Genomic DNA, 18763 nt, shown 5'->3' on the forward strand with positions numbered 1-18763 from the left:
GTTTTTTATTGAAAGAAACTAATTTGAAAAAAATCTCTTTTGTCTTATTTTGTTATTTTTTGTTAATTGTATGAATTATTGTCATTTTTGTCCTTAAAATACCTAMATTTCCACTTAACTTTATATTATTATGTAATTTTTAAATATTAAATGACTCAGTACTTGACTAAACCTTTTATCAAATACTATCTACTTTTACTTGAATAAAGATACTTTGAAGTAWCACTACTCTTACTTGAGTATAACTTTGTTTGCAACCCTAAAACTTYAGATTTAYTTTACCYGTTYCCTTTTCTAATTAAAATTTATGAGCTTAAATATAATTTTATCAGTCAAATCAAAACATTTTAACTGTATAACTGCCAAATAAACAACATAAGCAGATATTTATTAATTATTTCTACAAATATTTTGTTAACCGGTGGTTTTATCAATGCATTTTGCTACAAGCAGCCCTTTCAGGACATCTATGGTCTTGTTGCTGCCTAAACTCAGATTCTCTGGATGTCCCTGCGGCAGCAGAACGGTACCTGAACTCCTCCCAGACTCGGACCTTCTCGCAGCCCTCTGGAGGTTCTCGCTGGAAGCAGAAGCTTTTGTTGAGTCCTGGAGAGGAGGAGATTTGTGGCGGCTGGTTGAGCTCGGCCTCACTGTGGGAGGACAYTGGAGACAGCGGACACTTCTCTWCYGAGCCTGAAACAAAAGGAAAAAAATGGAAATGACGTATTTGTTTGCTGCTTCATTAAAGGAGWCACRTTACTCTTCCTTTACCAGGTTAGGATGAGTTTATACAAAACAGTTTCATCATATTTTTTAGTYAAAATCATTCTTAGATAATGAGAATTTAGTCCATTCAGTGAATGAGCYGTTTTAGGGCTCTGTCACTTTAAATCYAAACAAACAGCTTCTGGCCACATGAAAATGGCTGCAAACTGATGCATAATTATACAATCGTGCATCTTTGAAAAGCAGAAGTGGAACCTCCTGCACAACCAACAAGAGTACAAGGAGTATTTTCTGGATGAAAAGTCAACAACAAAGCCCTTTTCTTTTCCAGCAGCCATTGTACAGCACATACGGCAGTAAAACAGATAACCAAACGTGACAAAATTAAAATGTATTGGTTTTGTCTACCAAAAACTGGATGCCAAAAGTCTTCAGTTTGGTGCTTTTGTCTCAATTATCCCTTTATTTGAAGGAATATTTTGTTTAAAGATACTTCAAAAATAATTTTACTTGATGTTTATTTTGAACATTTAAAATGTCTTCCGTTTCCAGTGTTAAATGTTCATTACAGTTTAAAGTTCATTGATCTTTGAGAATGTATTCTTGATTTATTTACTTGAAAATATTCTCAAAACAACAATATTATCATTTATCGCGACAAGTTCTGCATCAATTTATTGTCCAGTAAAATTAGTGGTTGCAACAGACAGGCTTAGTGAGCGTTGAATGAGAGCTAAGGTTTTTGAAACGGCTCGTTTTCCAGACACCAAAAACACATTAACTTATTTTTAAGCACTTGGGCTGATTTTAAAAGCCAAATGCAAGTGTAAAAACATCCMAAATTTKGATTTATTTTGCATAATAAACTATATAAACTAGCCTTGGTGAGGGTCCAGAGGAGCATCTAGAGCATTAGATGGAGGTGAGGTGCATGGGGAGGAGCAGTTGGAGGAGGAGGAGAAGGGTGTGGTGGCGCGGTCGCTCTGCGAACCGCTGCTGCAGCTGTGCAGAGGCACCGGAGCGCGGTGACCGTCTGGAACTTCAAGCAGCTGACGAGAAGGAGAACAAAATAAGTCAGGCATCACTGTGATTTTCTGAKGACAGGAGACATGAGAGACACCTACCCTGTGCTGTGGGGGAGGAGACTGGCTGATGAACATGCCCTCCAGCTCCTGGTTGAGGCCCTCCACGCTGCAGCGCAGGCGGGGAACCAGAGTAGAGAGAGGGGAGAGGGGGATGGGAACCGGCTGGGTCTGTGGACACAAACACAAATCCACTTAACTTTTAGTTCACTTTAAAGGCAGCTCTTGACTTGAGCTCAACAACCACACAAATTACCAGTTCAGCTATTTGATATAGATTAATCAATCAAGTTTATTTGCAAAACACATTTCAGCAACAAGGCAGTTCAAACGCGTTACATCGTAAAAACACACAAAAAAACACAGTTATAAAACACAGCCAATTGTCAAGTTTCGATTCTACACAGGTGGCTTCTTAGTCTCGATTTAAAGGAACTCATCTGCAGATGTGGCTCCACCCACTAGCCTCTTAGCTCCACCCACTAGCCTCTTAGCTCCACCCACTTTGTGCATTTGGATATGCAGAAAAACCATTTTTGTATTTTTTGTCTTACTCAATATATCATAATGTAATTTATCCATTTAGTTTCACTATTTAATTAATTGTAACCGGTCGTTTCAGTAAATGTCATTTTTAAAGTATATGTGCAATTGCGTAAAAATGTAATGTATGATAGCTGTCATTTAATTCATGTGGATTTTACATAAAAACTCAAAGGATTTCACGTATCGATACYTGCAGATGAAAAATCGATACTTTGAGGAAAAAAATCAATATCGTAGAATTGATAAAATTACACAGCCCTAATAACATATTCTAGAACAATCAACTGCTATAAAAAGGGATTRGAAACAAAAAATGGAGAAAAGGTTGTACTGTAGCAGTTTWAAAAAAAAWGTAAACATTTAAATATATGAGATGAGAGTATTTTAACTTCTACTCATATCTAGAAATTATAAAAATACTTRCTACAAACTAAACTTAACTAAACCTAATCCTGCTGCATCCTTCTGTACACAGAAGTTGGGCCAGAACTGGGTCATCACCAGGACAATGAAGCCATGTCTTTCTGCTGAAATGTAACCGAGTTGTAAAGAAGAATGGGACAAAATTCCTTCACAACATTGTAAACGACTGAAGCATCCAGAACACCAGCTAATGTTTCTAGTGGTGGTTTTGAATGCACGTCATTTTCCCCGTGTCGAAAAAGATCATTCTTTCATCTTTCAAGAAAAGAAAATGAAAGGTTCACACGAAAATGTCCAAATCCAATAAGGTCAAAAGTCCAGAAAAAGAAAAACTCAATGCATGTAGCCAATATCTGATATTAAACTGTAGGAAATTGTTCCAATTTTATCAGAAATTTAGCTTGAAACAATGATTAGCTTAATAGTTTTTCATGCAATTAAGCTAATTTCTTCAGTGTAAATAAAATTTTATGATTTGCACTAAAAAAAAATACAGATTACAATGGAAGGGGTGAGAAACGGCTGCAGAATGAATGTGACATTTTATTGAGCAAAGACTGGATTTCTAAGCCACGCCTCTTTGGTTCCACAATCCCAGCTTCTMATTATCGAGTGCTTGGTCTCAGTATACTCAAACGATGTGAGAAAAAAACAACATCAGAAAAACGGATTTGCAATGGCCGTTGCTGCACATTGCAAAACTTTGCAATATAGGAATGAAAAACTTTAAAAACCCAGAGAACTGAGTTTGAGAAAGCTGTTACGTTTCAATTATACTTCCCCTAAAAAAAAACAACTTGTTGCTTAATTTTTCTAACAGATTAACTGACTCGGCTAGAAAAACTCTTCAGTAAACAAGCATCCAACTCTGCTAAGAATCTTTGCACAGGAAGGAGTTTGCTGAGATGCTAGGCTAATGCTAGCTTGTTTGCTCTCGGTTCTGATACAACTTGTTGATAATTCAGCTCATATCGATGTTTCCTTGTGGGTTTAAACCATTATTAGCAGACAGAATTTAAAGAAACAACACTTTTGTTGCATCAGGAAGTAAAAGCTATGGTTTAATTTACTAATTGTTGTTATGAAAGTGTGACGTGATGCATTTTTAAGTCTTTCCCACAACAATAAATCATGAAATGAGCCTAGAATGCTCATGACTGCCTTTGTTACGCTAAAACAGCCAGTAAATACTATGAATTGACTTTATTTTAAACAATTGTGACCACAAGCCTCAAAAACCAAATCAAGCATGCAATTACCAAACACTACAAAATGACCAGCTGTGCTCAAAAGCAGAACTAWGCCTTTCTTCCTAAGAAGAAGAAGCACATGTGATGTAGTGATCTTCCTGTTGCTTCAGTGTTTTAATTCAGTCACTTCCTGTAAATAGTTGCACACTCAACGTATAAATTCAAAAATTGGACACAGCAGACAGTCGTAGTAGAAGACTGTGCAGTCTCAGAGGGCCGCTGTGTTTGTTTGGTGATGATGGTAAAGTACCTGAGTTGCTCCTAGGCTGCAGCTCCCATGAGGATAACAACACTGACGATCTTTGTCATGCACCCCAGAGGCTGCAGGTTTGCTGCCCTGCTGCAGTTGTTGTTTCAGTTTGGCAATCTGCAAAATAACACAGGTTACAGCCAATCACATTTGTGCATTCGTCGGCATTGATAGCTTTAGTCATGCATATTAAAAAAAATAAAAATCATCTGCAARTAACAGTTGAAATATGCTGAAACCAGACTTTTATGTGCATGTAGGTGAGAAAACAGGAAGTTTCCGAGCAGCAGATGAGATCACTGCTCAGAAAAGTGTTTTTTTAATGAGCCTGGCCACTTGAATCCAGAGTTATAAACCTGCTGAGGAATAAAAGCAGAGACTGACCTCTCGAAGATGCTCAGCGCTGCCCCACGATGCCGAGCGTCTGTGGCTGCCACTGGTGCTAGCTCGCCTGCTCCTGGACTTCTCCACCCATGACTCCGGAGTCTACAGATAAAACACACAMAAAAAAGTTTTTTTTTATGTGAATTTTTAACTCAGATTATCACATCATCCGAGTCTGGTCAAAAAACAGCGACAAGAATAAACCTCACGTTACATCAAAACCTCTGGTCTGGATCACACAGATAAGGTGGTTTTATCGTGTTCTTGACTTGATATTTTAAACAGTTRACACCCACAGACATGCTCTTCACACTTCTAGAAGAGCAAAAGAGCAGGAGAAACTGAAAAACAGAGCGGGTGGAGGATGTGGGCAACCGAAGAGCAGTGGCGAGGGCCTGCACACACAGAGCAGAGAGGATGGGTGCAGCCAGAACAGCCTCATCAGCTGACTTCAGTCACCGTTCTCATGGCTGTGGTTCACACTATGTAATAGCTGTGCAAGCACCGGACACTGCCTCCCCCTCTCTCGCTCTCCCTCCCCTCCTTCTGCTCACCGTCTCACTTCTATCTTTGCAGAAAACTGCAAGGTAATAAATAGACACCATGACTCAAACCTATCTGTCCATTTAAATTAAACTAAAYTGTAAATCCATGCAGAGCTTTAACAAAATAAACTCAAAGTTGTGACAAACTTATTCCTCTTACTCACTTTTAAACTCCTACAATAACAAATTCTGCAGAAGTTGTTGCRGTAAATGATAATATTGTCATTCTGAGACCATTTTCAACTAGAAATAAAAACATGTTGATGCAGGTACAACATCTCAAATGTACATTTCTACAGAACATTTAACACTGGAACTGGAAAATATGTTAAATGTACAAAAGGAACAAACAAAACAACAATAATTAAAATGGATTATTAAGTCTCAATAACCAAAACTGCATTTCAAACAATTATAATTCAGGCAAAAGTGGCAGAAAGTGCAAACTAGCTACTTCTCACTGAGTGTCAAATGTAGCAAAAAATCAATTAATCACATTATAAATTAAAACAAGATCAATAATTTCCATTATTTGTTTTTTTTATTTTCTCTCTCTGTATGAGAAAAGTTTTCATTCGGGTGCTTTGGTCTCAGACAGCCCGTCTTTTGAAGGATAATTTTGTTTACAGAGATTATATTTGTTGTTTATTTTGGATATTTAAAATGACTTCCAGTTCCAGAGTTAAACGTTCTCTAGATTTTAAAGTTTATYGATCTTTGAGAATGTGTCATTATCATTATATTAATTGAAAATGATCTCAAAAACAACAATATTGTTTATTGCAATAACCTCCGGRACGATTTATCGTCCAGTAAGATTTATCGAGTTTCAAAATGGAGSATTTCCGTTGATATTAAAGGGAAGCTTCTCTTTAACGAATGGAAATGATCACATTGTTAATTTACTATGAGACTAGTCCAGAGGTGGGCAACTCCAGGCCTCGAGGGCCGGTCTCCTGCAACTTTTAGGTGCATTTCTACTTCAACACACCTGAGTCAAATAATGAGGTCATTAGCTGGACTCTGGAGAACCTGGCTGCACTGAGGAGGTGATTCAGCTACTGGATCCAGGTGTGTTGGACCAGGGAGACATCTAAGAGTTGCAGGACACCGGAGGTCGAGGACCAGGATTGCCCACCCCTGGACTAGTCAATTTATTGCTGATTAACTCTCACACTMATCTCCATCTAGAGCACACCTGGGTTGATTTGTCCTTGCAAGACGGACCGCAGTGGACTTCGGGTTCTTTCGGCCAATGTCCCTGTAGGTACGGCCCGATGATGGCGTCCAGCGACATCGTCCGTCTCATCCCCGAGCTCAGCTGGTGCAGCCTGGGCTTTCCAGCTACAAACATTGCAGATAAACGTAATGTATTTTTTTAAAAAGGCAAGCAAGTTAGACATTTTACCTCAGAAATTCATGTTTTCGTTTAAACATCCGGTTTTGTAAGGGAATCTGAATATTTTGGAATMATTCTGGACAATGAAAAGATAAATATTTAAGTTCCTTCTATGAAAATCTGCATCTCAATTTCCTCATCAAATCTTAAGATGACCAGTGTTCAATAAGGACATCAGAACTTTTCACAGAAACATCGCCAATATTTAATCAATTATTTTGTAGATATATGGATGTTGTACATGGTTTTAMAGCACTGCCCCTCCCCTACCTGTTGCTGTAAAAATCTACTCAACTTCACTGCCCAGAAACAGACRATAAACCTAGACAGTCATGGTGTGAAAACTGAACGAACCACACCCATTGAGGTTACACAGGCTGACTAATTACCCAGCAAATATCAGTTTGTTACATTCATAATGTTACACTATAAAAAAACACAACAGCTCCTATTTTAAATTCATGCGTACAAAAGAATAAATCAATGTTTAAGACTGTACTAACAGGCTATGTACAAATATTGTTTTCCCGTTTCAAATAAGAGCAGTTTTTTAAAAGCTAGTTTGRTGWAACTAGTTATTCTGGTGGTCGTATCTAAATATAGTGCTACTGGGTTAAAAACCAATAACTTTTTTAAACCACCTGATGAATACATTCAATACGACAGGAAAAGGGTTTGGTTTGTGAAACTGCAGTAACCTTTAAGCTACTTCTGCCCTTTTGGAGGAGAATGAAACTTCTCCAGATCAGAAAAGAAATTAAAACTTATTTTGCAAATAGAAAAATCACATCCAGACTCTCAGTACATGTTACTCACTTCCTATTTGTTTACCTAACATTTAATGCAACATGAAGAGTCTAAATTAAAAGCCCATTAGTGTTTGATTATTGATATAATCTTATTTATTCCTATGCAAGGTGTTTGTTAACAGTAGTGTGCAATAAACTTTCATAATAAACAACTTAARCTAATAATAAACAAGTTAAAAAAAATTWATCTCAGTGCATTTCCACAATAAAATGATAAATAGCAATAGTTTTTAGATCAATATTTTCCACAAATATCAACCTTCTTGACTTCTTTTTCTTCACTTTAAAGCGTAAAAATAGATATAAAATGGTTGTTTAAAAAGTGTAACATATTTCCTCCAGTAGACATTTATTCAAATTATAAGTCGCCCTTTTTCTAAACATTTGCAGCTCTTGACGAGTTTTATTCAGCTGTACTGAGAGCAAATATGGCTCTGATCTAGAATTACAGATCATGTCCAGATTACAGCTAAATAAGTCAAAAATATTTTGCATTTAAAGCATTAATTGTCTGGAGTAATTTTCCTATTAAAAATAGTTTAGGGGGGATAAATGTGACACCTTTCCGGAGTAAAAGTTGTGTAAAAAAATCCTCGTCATCCTTGACTGATGTGATGTTATACAAGTTTCTGTTTCCAGTCAGAGCTTAACAGGTGTTTTGAGTCCATACCTGACTTCCCATCCCTCCGGTTCGGTCGCGGTTTGCTGGCCAGCCTGAAGGGAACAGTCGCCTTGAGGGGCTGCGGACCCAGAGAGCCAGGCCGGGGATGTCCAGCTCCACTTCGGCCGGACATGTCTGCGGGAACCAGCTTGAACTAATCACCTAAAAACTGGCAGCCCAGCTTCAGATGTATGAGTTGGGCTGCTGCTCGTAGCTTGGCTAAAGTTACCCACTGCAGCTCTTCCTCCTGTAGTGATGATGATGATTACTCGAAACCGTTACAAACTTCTCCCCTGAACCGCACACATAACACTTTCACAGTGAATTAAAGAAGTTAACGTCACTCAGCTCGACATATAAACGTTTTATTGTGCAAGCGCCGTCGCTAGTGATACTTTTTTTTGTTGACTTGGTCGTTTTCGAGTTAGCAGCCTAGCAAAGCAAAGTTTCTTTGTGAGGATGTTGAGATGTTTCACCCCTCTGTCGAACGAGGAAGCAGCTCCAGCTTCAAAAAAAGTCACTCTAACGTCAACTCCTCCGTCTTCAGAGCTCATTTAGAGGCCTGTTTCATTATGTGTTTTTCGGGCCGAGGTGTGTTTTTGACGGCCTTGAAAGTTGCGAAAGTAGACGTGGTTGTCTTCCCCCTCCAGTGTTCTGGCTTTAATGGCAAACTCAAAACACTTCCACCGCAACCACGCTGGAGTGGATTTAATTATGCCAAASTTAGACGCAGCTCTGACTTCTGATTGGCTGGTGGGGACTCGCTCTTGAACCCTATTGGTCAATGCCCCATCAATCCGTCAAATCTCAAACAATAAAATTTTCTGTCTCCGCCCCCATTCATACGTCGCATTAACAGATTTACTACGTTTAAAATCATCCTAAATGCTAAATTTAATGTTGTTGGGGCTGTAAATTCTCATTTTTATTGATGCCCACCTCATTATAAATGAACAGGCTGCTTTCAAAAAAGGAAATAATTATGACAGTAAATAACTTCTGGCAAGTTTTTAAAGCTACTAGCCAAACTCCTCTGTAAAACCAAACATTGAAAGGAATAAACAAGTTACAATTGTGATGGTTTGCATCTCATTAAATCAGTTGCAGACATTGAACTATAAAATTTCTACTTGTCAACATATTCCTTTCATAAAAAACATAAAATTGAGAGAATTGTTATCATATTTAATTGCTAACAATAGTTAGCTCCAGACAGTCCAATTAGCAGATCCCAGAGTGAATGATAAAGAGCAGATCCTCATATTTGAAAGTTGTTGATTTGTTGTGCCTCAAAATGTTTGCTGCAACCCTRATTTGAGGTTTTGTTCAGGTGAATTTTSTGTCACAATGAAGGGTGGAAATTTCTTGCAGACCAACTAAACAAGAGCAAAGTGAAACCATTGTCACACTCAATTTCCATTTCATTTTATACATTTCCTTCTTGTTTTTATTCATTTAAAATACATTTTATTGTTAATTCGTTGCATAGAACAAAAGGCAGAGAAGTGAGAAACATAATAAAACACAAATATATGGAAACATACAATTGATAAACACATGTACAATAAATTGGTAATATGAAGAACACTATCTTTTAACAGCTTAATGCAGAAACCTGTATTAACCTGTCTGGTTGTTGTGCATTTCATGTTAACTTTCAAACAGTTCACAAAGAGGATGTGAGGAGTCTCTCATGGTCCAGTGCTCTGTACTTTCTCAGACGCCCTCCCTAGATTCTGCAGGGCCGTCAAGGTTCAGTTGTTTATCTACTACTACTGATTCTGGTCTCTTAGGAAAAAGAGGGCACAGCTGGATTTTTAAAAAGTCTATAAATCAAAGCAAAAGGAGAGAAAAAAATCAAAAGGACATCATAAATMTGCAGGATTACTTGAGTACATTTTAGAGTACTTTTACCCTAAGGTGTGTAGAGTATCCAAACATTGTCCTCATGTAAGAGTAGCACTAMTTCAACATATTTTTACTCAGGTAAAATGTAAAAAGTAACYRTCTAAAAGAGTGAAAAGTATTTGGTAACAAATCTATCTACTCAAGTACTGAGTAAATGATCAAATTATCAATCATTAATATTTAAAAATRACACAATGAGACAGACCAAAATATAAAGTTAGGTGGAAATGTGTGTATTTTAAGGAAGAAAATGACAATAATTCATATAAGTAACAAAAAATAACAAAATCAGGCAAAAGAAAATATTCCCAAATCAGTTTCTTTCAATAACTGCAGATGTGTGTCTGTCTGGTGAATTTGTTTGTGTTTTATTCAGTGGGCAGAGAATCSAGACATTTTATTCAAGTAAGAGTAACAATACTTCATAGTAAAATTACTCCAAGGTACAGCGTAGTAGAAATACTCCTAAAAGTACMTTTTTCCAAAAAMGTTACTTAAGTAAATGTAACACCCAACTGTGCTTTTACCTATACAAWGTTTGACTTTCTCCAAGATAACATATAATCAAAATATGTCTCCATCGTCGTCATTTGTTCAACCAATAACTGCCAGCTGGGTGGTGTTGGTGGGTGTGCACGCGCGTGTGTGTGTTAGTGGGACAGCGTGCTTTGTATGAGATAAATGTCCTGCCTCTGTGTGAAAGGGAGTGCCATCGGTGGGGACAGGGGAAGAGGKCAAAAGATAACGTGACACCGCTTTCTCAAGCTGATCCCAGACCAGCGCCAAACCTCAATGTTTCCCCTCATGAAAACCRCACAGATCCAAAATTGTGCCCTCCTCGAATGGATCCATGCCCCCTAACRCAGCGATAATAKGTTTCCATATGGCTTCAGGTGCTTGTTAGGGTATTATAATTAACTACAACTAGCAAAACTGAAATGGAGAAAACATTTTTGTTTATTGAAATAMATTAAAACGGTAATTCGTGAGATAAAAATATAACCAACTGGAACTACATTGCGCGTTTATGTAGCTAAAGCATACTGATATTATAGCTATAATACCCTTTGTTTTTGTGTTTTCCTCCAAATTACTCTTTACGTCATTTGTCGGCATTTTACGRCACTCCATACCCCTCCTGGTAGCATTTAAGCTAGTCCAATAAAATGGCAACAGCTAAAGCTAGGTTAAAACGCCACAGTTTATCCTGAATAACTGAATAACTAAATTCTGTTTTAGAAAAGTATACCTTCTGTTGAGTATTCATTACCTAATTATAAAAATCTTCCACTTTTTAAATTCTGCCTCTAAAAATTAACCAAAGTAAATAAAAAAGTATAACTATAACTAACAATATCCATCCATCCATTTTCTTTACACACTTGTCCCTTAGTGGGGTCGGGAGGGTTGCTGGTGCCTATCTCCAGCTAACGTTCTGGGCGGGTACACCCTGAACAGGTCACCAGTCTGTCGCAGGACTAACAATAATTAACTAATCGTTATAAAAACTAGCAAGCACACAAAAAATTTAACTAATTGAATTAGCCACAATGAAATAAACAAAACTAAACTATAATGAAAACACTATCCAAGAAATKATGTCACACATGCAAAGAAACTCTTCACAAAACCCACTGGCATCCATTCATTTACAGCCAGGGAGCTAATTGGACAGTACGTCAATMAGGAATGCATGCCCCACATAAAGCATTTCCAACATTTACCAAAGGACCTTCAGCTAATGTTTGCTTAGCTTTGTCTATTTGTCCGAGGTAATGGATAGATGAGCCTAACCTTTGACCTCACATGAACTATTTCAAACCTATCTGAACCGAGAAGATGTCATGCAAGACAAAGTTAGCTTTGCAAAGGGAAACAGTGAAAACAAAGTGGAGCAGGGGGGGAAGAGGGTGGCTTGGTGGGTTTCTTAGTATTACAGTAAAKGACACTGAAGTCAGCAGATTCTGTGGTGTGGCTTTCTTCTGGTGTTAAATCGACAGAATAACTTGTCAGTGTTGTGAAAAGGAAGTTGAATGTCAGAGCAGTAAGATAAAAATTAACACTAAAGTCTCCTGTGCAACAAGTAACCTTCATAATAATGAAGATTTTAGTCAAAATGAAAAAGTTAAAACTTATAGTCATTTTGGGGGTGGGAACACCCCCAGATACACTGCAAAAACACAAAATCTTACCAAGTATTTTGGTATAGTTTGAAAGCCCATCCAGTGAGGCTAAATTAAACAAATTTTGCAAAAAAAAAAAAAAAAAGGACCAGAATTTCTTCATTGTGACACAAGAGTAATTTTCAGTTGTCATAAATGCTTCAGTTTCTCCAAGGGTTGGATGACTTTTCCTCATTTCATAAATRAAACCCAACATCTAGTGAACTGAAAAACACAAAAATGTACAAAGTAATGTCTAATTACTAGTGTAATTCTCTCAAATTAAGAAAAAACTAACACATAAGTAACATTTCAGCAAAATATGAGCTTTAAGTCAATAATTCCTTAATGTACATCAGACCAATTTCTAATGTGGGAAACATTTGTCATGTTCATATTTGGTAGTTATTTACAGAAAAGAAATAGTAATAGGTGGTGAGTCAGGAATTAACATCCTGAATGAAACATGTGCTAACTGCCTACAATGCAAAAAATACAAATCTTACTCAGCATTTTTAGTCTAGTTTCTATCTTAGTACACTTGAATTAAGACAAARTTAACATATAAGTAACTTTTCAACAAGATATAGGAGTTTGTTGTAAGTCAATAATTCCTTAATATTGATGAAAAATGTGGTAGTTCACCTGTAAAATGAAAAAAAAAGTTTTATAAGTGAAATAATCTGCCAGCGGAACTTAAACTGGGTTGCTAGGAGACAGGTGGGCCTGGCAGGTGTTGCTAGGTAACGGCAAAGTGCCAGTTGATTGTCAAATAAGTGACATTAATGTCAGTGGAACTAAAAAAGYTTATAAAAACTCAGGATTCATTTTATTATTTTTATCAATGGCTAGACGTTTATCTCCAATCCATCCAGCAACTTTAGGAATAACCCCATAATCGAGAAATTTAAAATCTTTATCTGACAGTGAAATGCTTATCTGGAGGAACAACAACATGTACACACCAGCAATTACTGTTTTCAAAAAAAGGCAGTTTTTATTGCAGTTTTAAGTAATGCGATGATTTCCAGCTTTCAACCACACGGCATTAGATTGAAATGTTGATAACAGCATCCTCCATTTTTACTGAACATGACGTTAAAGATGTGTAAAAGTTTAAAATAAATTCATATCTTACTGCAGCAGCGAAATCTAACACCGGATTCAATGGGGAAAATATGTTAAATTTGTTTTACAATTTAAATCACAACTTCCTGGTTTTGAGGGTTTTGATTCCAGTGAAAATATCTTAGTAAACTTGAAATTAGACAAAACTAACTTACAGGTAACTGTTCAGGAAAATATAGGAGCTTTTTATGGCCATAATTGCTTGATATTGATGGAAAATGTACTGYATGTATAAGTTCCACTTACAACAGGGCATTTTCCGCATATATTTAAGGAATTATTGACTTAGAAAGCTCCTATATTTTGCTGAAAATTAACTTTTAAGTTAGTTTTGTCATATTTCAAATGTACTAGGAAAAAAAACAGGATAAATATAAAGATAAACAACTAAAATTTACTGTTAACCATGATGGAGGATCTGTGTGGAACTTTGTAATCACTGAACTTTTGACCTAAATGTTTCAAAACATATGCTACTTCAGTGAAATGTGACTTTATTTTCACCTTTTTTTTYCATATCTTTACCAGGTCTTACAAATAAGTACGGAGGGCGCCAAGAAAGTAGTCGGGAAATGAAAACAAAGGGAACAAAGGCACACAGACACGTGGCAGATTCACTAGTTCTCATCTACTCAAACTATTTCATCAAGCGGGTAGAAAAACACAACGAAAACATTCATCCTGCATAGTCCCAAAGCATTTTGTCTTTTTATGCAACAGGTTTACMGAGGCAGACTCACACGTCATCCCTAAAATCAGCATCTAATTGGATTATTATACTTTCTCTGTTACATTTTAAATAATATTCAGATCACTTGGCTCACTGTAAAAAGCCTCAGCTCGCTCTGATCTCTGATTATATTGTACTTAACTATGGTAAAATGCTGTTTTATATCCGAAAATGTTACAACAGCTGAGCCAGWCTGCCTGTTAGGCAACAGAGAGAAAACACAGACGGACTGATAAAGACACGGCGGACTCAACGGACAGGGACGCACGGTGGGGACGGACGGTGATGTGGGACTTTATCTGCGTGAAGCGTAAACCGGCTCTGAAATGCAGTGGAGATGAAGACGGAGGCAGTACAGCAGCTATTTCTGCATCCATGTTGGAAAAGTTCAGGACATSCAGGATCTTCCTTCACTCAAGTTTGATTCAGGAGAGAGAGAGATGGGCTCAGAGCGTAAAGGTCAAGGGTCAGATGAAAGCGCACATCAGTGAGGTACGACGGCATGCCACGGCCGGATAAAAAGGAGTAGATTTCCGACAAAAAACTCAGAAATGTTGCGGATTAATAGCTGAAATTTTCTAGAACAAAACAAGTAAAATTTTTGCTCCAAAAGACGAAAGTTTATGAAAAAAAAGTCAAAAATTTTTAGATTAATTTCAGAATTAAAATNCATATCTTTACCAGGTCTTACAAATAAGTACGGAGGGCGCCAAGAAAGTAGTCGGGAAATGAAAACAAAGGGAACAAAGGCACACAGACACGTGGCAGATTCACTAGTTCTCATCTACTCAAACTATTTCATCAAGCGGGTAGAAAAACACAACGAAAACATTCATCCTGCATAGTCCCAAAGCATTTTGTCTTTTTATGCAACAGGTTTACCGAGGCAGACTCACACGTCATCCCTAAAATCAGCATCTAATTGGATTATTATACTTTCTCTGTTACATTTTAAATAATATTCAGATCACTTGGCTCACTGTAAAAAGCCTCAGCTCGCTCTGATCTCTGATTATATTGTACTTAACTATGGTAAAATGCTGTTTTATATCCGAAAATGTTACAACAGCTGAGCCAGTCTGCCTGTTAGGCAACAGAGAGAAAACACAGACGGACTGATAAAGACACGGCGGACTCAACGGACAGGGACGCACGGTGGGGACGGACGGTGATGTGGGACTTTATCTGCGTGAAGCGTAAACCGGCTCTGAAATGCAGTGGAGATGAAGACGGAGGCAGTACAGCAGCTATTTCTGCATCCATGTTGGAAAAGTTCAGGACATSCAGGATCTTCCTTCACTCAAGTTTGATTCAGGAGAGAGAGAGATGGGCTCAGAGCGTAAAGGTCAAGGGTCAGATGAAAGCGCACATCAGTGAGGTACGACGGCATGCCACGGCCGGATAAAAAGGAGTAGATTTCCGACAAAAAACTCAGAAATGTTGCGGATTAATAGCTGAAATTTTCTAGAACAAAACAAGTAAAATTTTTGCTCCAAAAGACGAAAGTTTATGAAAAAAAAGTCAAAAATTTTTAGATTAATTTCAGAATTAAAATAAAGAAAATCTGAGCTGGAAAAGTTAAAATTTGCAAGAGAAAAACTCAGAAATGTTGGCATTAATCACTATAGAAAATTTTAGAACTCGTCTCTTGGAATTTGTTTCAGCTTCATATGTCCAAAAKTTTTGACTTTTCCAACTCAGAAAGTTCCACATTTTTTCAGTAAAATTTCTGACATTTATCTKAAATTAATCTGAAAATTTCTTAGTTTCTTGTAAATTTGTTTTACTTTTGGAGCTCAGAGAAATGTGATTTTCCAAGAAAATTTCTGAGATGAATCTCAAAATGTATGAGTTTTTGCTCTCACAAAGTTTCAACTTTTGGAGCTCAGGAATCTAATTGTTTTATTCAGAATATTTCTGAGATTAATCTGAAAATTTCTGATWTTYTTTTCTTGCAAACTTTTCAAACTCAGAAACTTGAAAGATTCTTTAGGAAAAATTGCAAGATTAATCTCAAAAATTCAAAAATAAATTCTTGTAATTGTTTTTACTTTTGGAACTTATAATTTTTCTTGTTTTTTTTTTTCAGATTATTTCTGAGGTTAATCTAAAAATTTCAGAGTTTTGTTTTTCAGAAATGTGCTCCTTTTTTGTATCTATATAGGGCCCACCAGGCCAACGCAGTGAGGAGCAGTCACTTTGTTTAACAGTTGAATTGTCTGTTTTTCCAGTGCATCTTTGGCGCCCCCTAGCAGGGAGAYAGAGCAGGGCTGTTCTCTGTGCTGATGTTGACCAGACATTCACTTGATTTGAAGCTAGCCAGAGATTTGGTGCTTGGAAGAGAAGCCAAAGACCCACACAGACCCATCATGGAAGGGGTGTAGTCCTTTACTGTAGGGGAAACAAAGCAGCCATTTTAAATCTTCAGGGTAAATAATCATTTAGGGTTTTAAGAGTAAACATCTCAGTGGCTGCAGCGTCACCTGTGCACCAGGTTCCTCCGTTCTGTTTGCCCTCGATCCTCTGGGAGTCGGAGTCCAGGCTGACCTCCACTGACAGCAGCTCGGTGCTCGGGAAACTCCTCCTGCAGGTCAACAGGAGGACAAGAGAGGGAGACGCTCAGCAGCCGCCCCGGAATCGTATTAATCTGAGTTAACTGACAGACAAATTGAATGCAGTCAATATTCCTGTTCGCAGTGAGCTCTGCTTCTGGTTTCAGTGTGTGGTAGTAAATTTCGTTAAAACAAAGAAAGAAAACTTCAGCCAGTAATTTTAATATATTTGTAATTTAACACACATTTATCCAGTGGAAAAAAAACTAAATGAAACTTTTTTTAAATTATTTTTTCACCAAAACTTTTAAAGATGGTTTGTTAAAAAAAAAAAAAATAGAATAAAAATAAATATTGTGCCAATTTTATCTAACAATTCCCAGAATTCATAGCTAAAAGTGTTTAAATCCTTAATCCATGACTTMCTTTATCCTTTAAATCCATAAATATAACGTGACAAAAAAGAGAAGAAAATGCAMAAAAAGAATAAAAACAGAAAGGGCAATAAAAGAGATTGGAAAAAAAAACAAAGGAAGAAAAATAATGGCATCCCCATAATAGCAAAAATAAATAAAAACTATTTAACTAGAAACAAACAAACATAGATTACAAAACCAATGTATGAAAAAAAATCTGTGATTTTTAACCAAGCAAACCTAAACCATTTGTTTCAAATTTTGYAAGATAAATTGTAAATAAACACGACCTTTGAATTATTCAGACTTCTCATATACAGGTCCTTCTAAAAAAATTWGCATATTGTGATAAAGTTCATTATTTTCCATAATGTAATGATAAAAATTAAACTGTCATATATTTTAGATTCATTGCACACCAACTGAAATATTTCAGGTCTTTTATTGTTTTAATACTGATGATTTTGGCATACAGCTCATGAAAACCCAAAATCCCTGTCTCAAAGAATTTGCATATTTCATCCGACCAATAAAAGAAAAGTGCTTTAATACCAAAAAAGTCAACCTTCAAATAATTATGTCCAGTTATGCACTCAATACTTGGTCAGGAATCCTTTTGCAGCCTTCAATGCGGCATGGAGGCAATCAGCCTGTGGCTCTGCTGAGGTGCTATGGAGGCCCAGGATGCTTCGATAGCCTTAAGCTCATCCAGAGTTTTGGGTCTTGTGTCTCTCAACTTTCTCTTCACAATGTCCCACAGATTCTCTATGGGTCTCACATGGTGGGACTGTATTGTGTTTTCAAATCTCAGTGAAGTAAAGATTGTTGTTCCAACAACATAATAATAAACTGTTGTATTTAGATGAAGTTTTGCCAGTCGAACCTGCGGAAAAGCTTCATGTCCTCTTGGATGTCATAGGGGTCAAGGGTCGGCCACTGGTTGATGAGGGGGATCGGCAGATCTTTGGCCAGGTGGTTGGAGTCGCATGGAATCAGGCTCGTCCTGATGCACAGCAGGGGGAGACATGACGGAAATATTACGGTTTATTTTTCTTCCAAAGACCAAAAAGAGAAAAACCTGACATAAAGCACTTCAAATTAAAGCTGACCTATAATGCAAAATGAACTTTTTACACATTTTCATACTTCCATTCGGGTCTCAACTCATTCTAAAAACAATCCAGGCGCTTAAAAAGACAACAAAACATCCAACTGTTTTTGGCAATAAGTTAATGTTTTCTGTTGTGTGGAAAATGACAAAACTGCACCGTCAAATGCAACCCAACTGGAGCTCCAGCATGTTTGATTTTACAGCTGCATGCTGTGTACAATGGCTGCTGGAAAAGACAAGTGTTTTRTTCTTGTCTTACCATCCAGAAGCCCCTACTATCTGCATTCTTGTTAGCTGTGCAGGAAGCTCTACTAATGCTTTTCAAAGCTACACGGTTGTATAATWATGCGYGTTTCCAGCCATTTTCACGTGCAGCAGTTTATTTGGATTTAAAGCGACAGGACGCCCTAAAACTGCTCATTTTGAAAAGAGCTCAACAGGGAGAACTGCACAGACTAAAATCTCATGATCTAAAAATTATGTGTTCAACAACTGAAATAAACATGTTTTGTGAAACCCAGAAACCWTCAAAGAGGCTTCATGGGTCACCTGTACAGATTGGTGGTTAGTTAAATGRCCTGCAGCGCCATTTAACATAATACAAAGAGAGGAACAAGTTAAATAAAAATAACAGATACTAATGCATTTTTTCAGATGTACTAAATAGTTAGCATGTGCTAC

General features: G+C 37.1%; 1 protein-coding gene and 1 pseudogene across 1 annotated transcript in view; both read right to left on the reverse strand.

Annotated features, from left to right (window-relative positions):
* LOC103481353 (glucocorticoid-induced transcript 1 protein-like) overlaps window positions 1-8771 on the reverse strand; it is a 13192-nt gene extending 4421 nt beyond the window's left edge. The window contains exons 1-7 of the mRNA XM_008436757.2: window positions 8085-8771; window positions 6405-6550; window positions 4662-4763; window positions 4278-4394; window positions 1851-1979; window positions 1607-1775; window positions 531-693 (exon numbers count right to left, since the gene is read on the reverse strand). Of these exons, the coding sequence (XP_008434979.1) occupies window positions 531-693; window positions 1607-1775; window positions 1851-1979; window positions 4278-4394; window positions 4662-4763; window positions 6405-6550; window positions 8085-8208 (950 nt within the window). The 5' untranslated portion in view covers window positions 8209-8771. The remainder of the gene's footprint in view (window positions 1-530; window positions 694-1606; window positions 1776-1850; window positions 1980-4277; window positions 4395-4661; window positions 4764-6404; window positions 6551-8084) is intronic.
* Window positions 8772-15541: 6770 nt separating this feature from the next.
* The window catches only part of LOC103481354 (RUN domain-containing protein 3A-like), a 25332-nt pseudogene continuing 22110 nt past the window's right edge, over window positions 15542-18763 (reverse strand).

This window comes from Poecilia reticulata, linkage group LG19 (genome assembly GCF_000633615.1).
Source record: "Poecilia reticulata strain Guanapo linkage group LG19, Guppy_female_1.0+MT, whole genome shotgun sequence".
In the NCBI taxonomy this organism is placed as follows: Eukaryota; Metazoa; Chordata; class Actinopteri; order Cyprinodontiformes; family Poeciliidae; genus Poecilia; species Poecilia reticulata.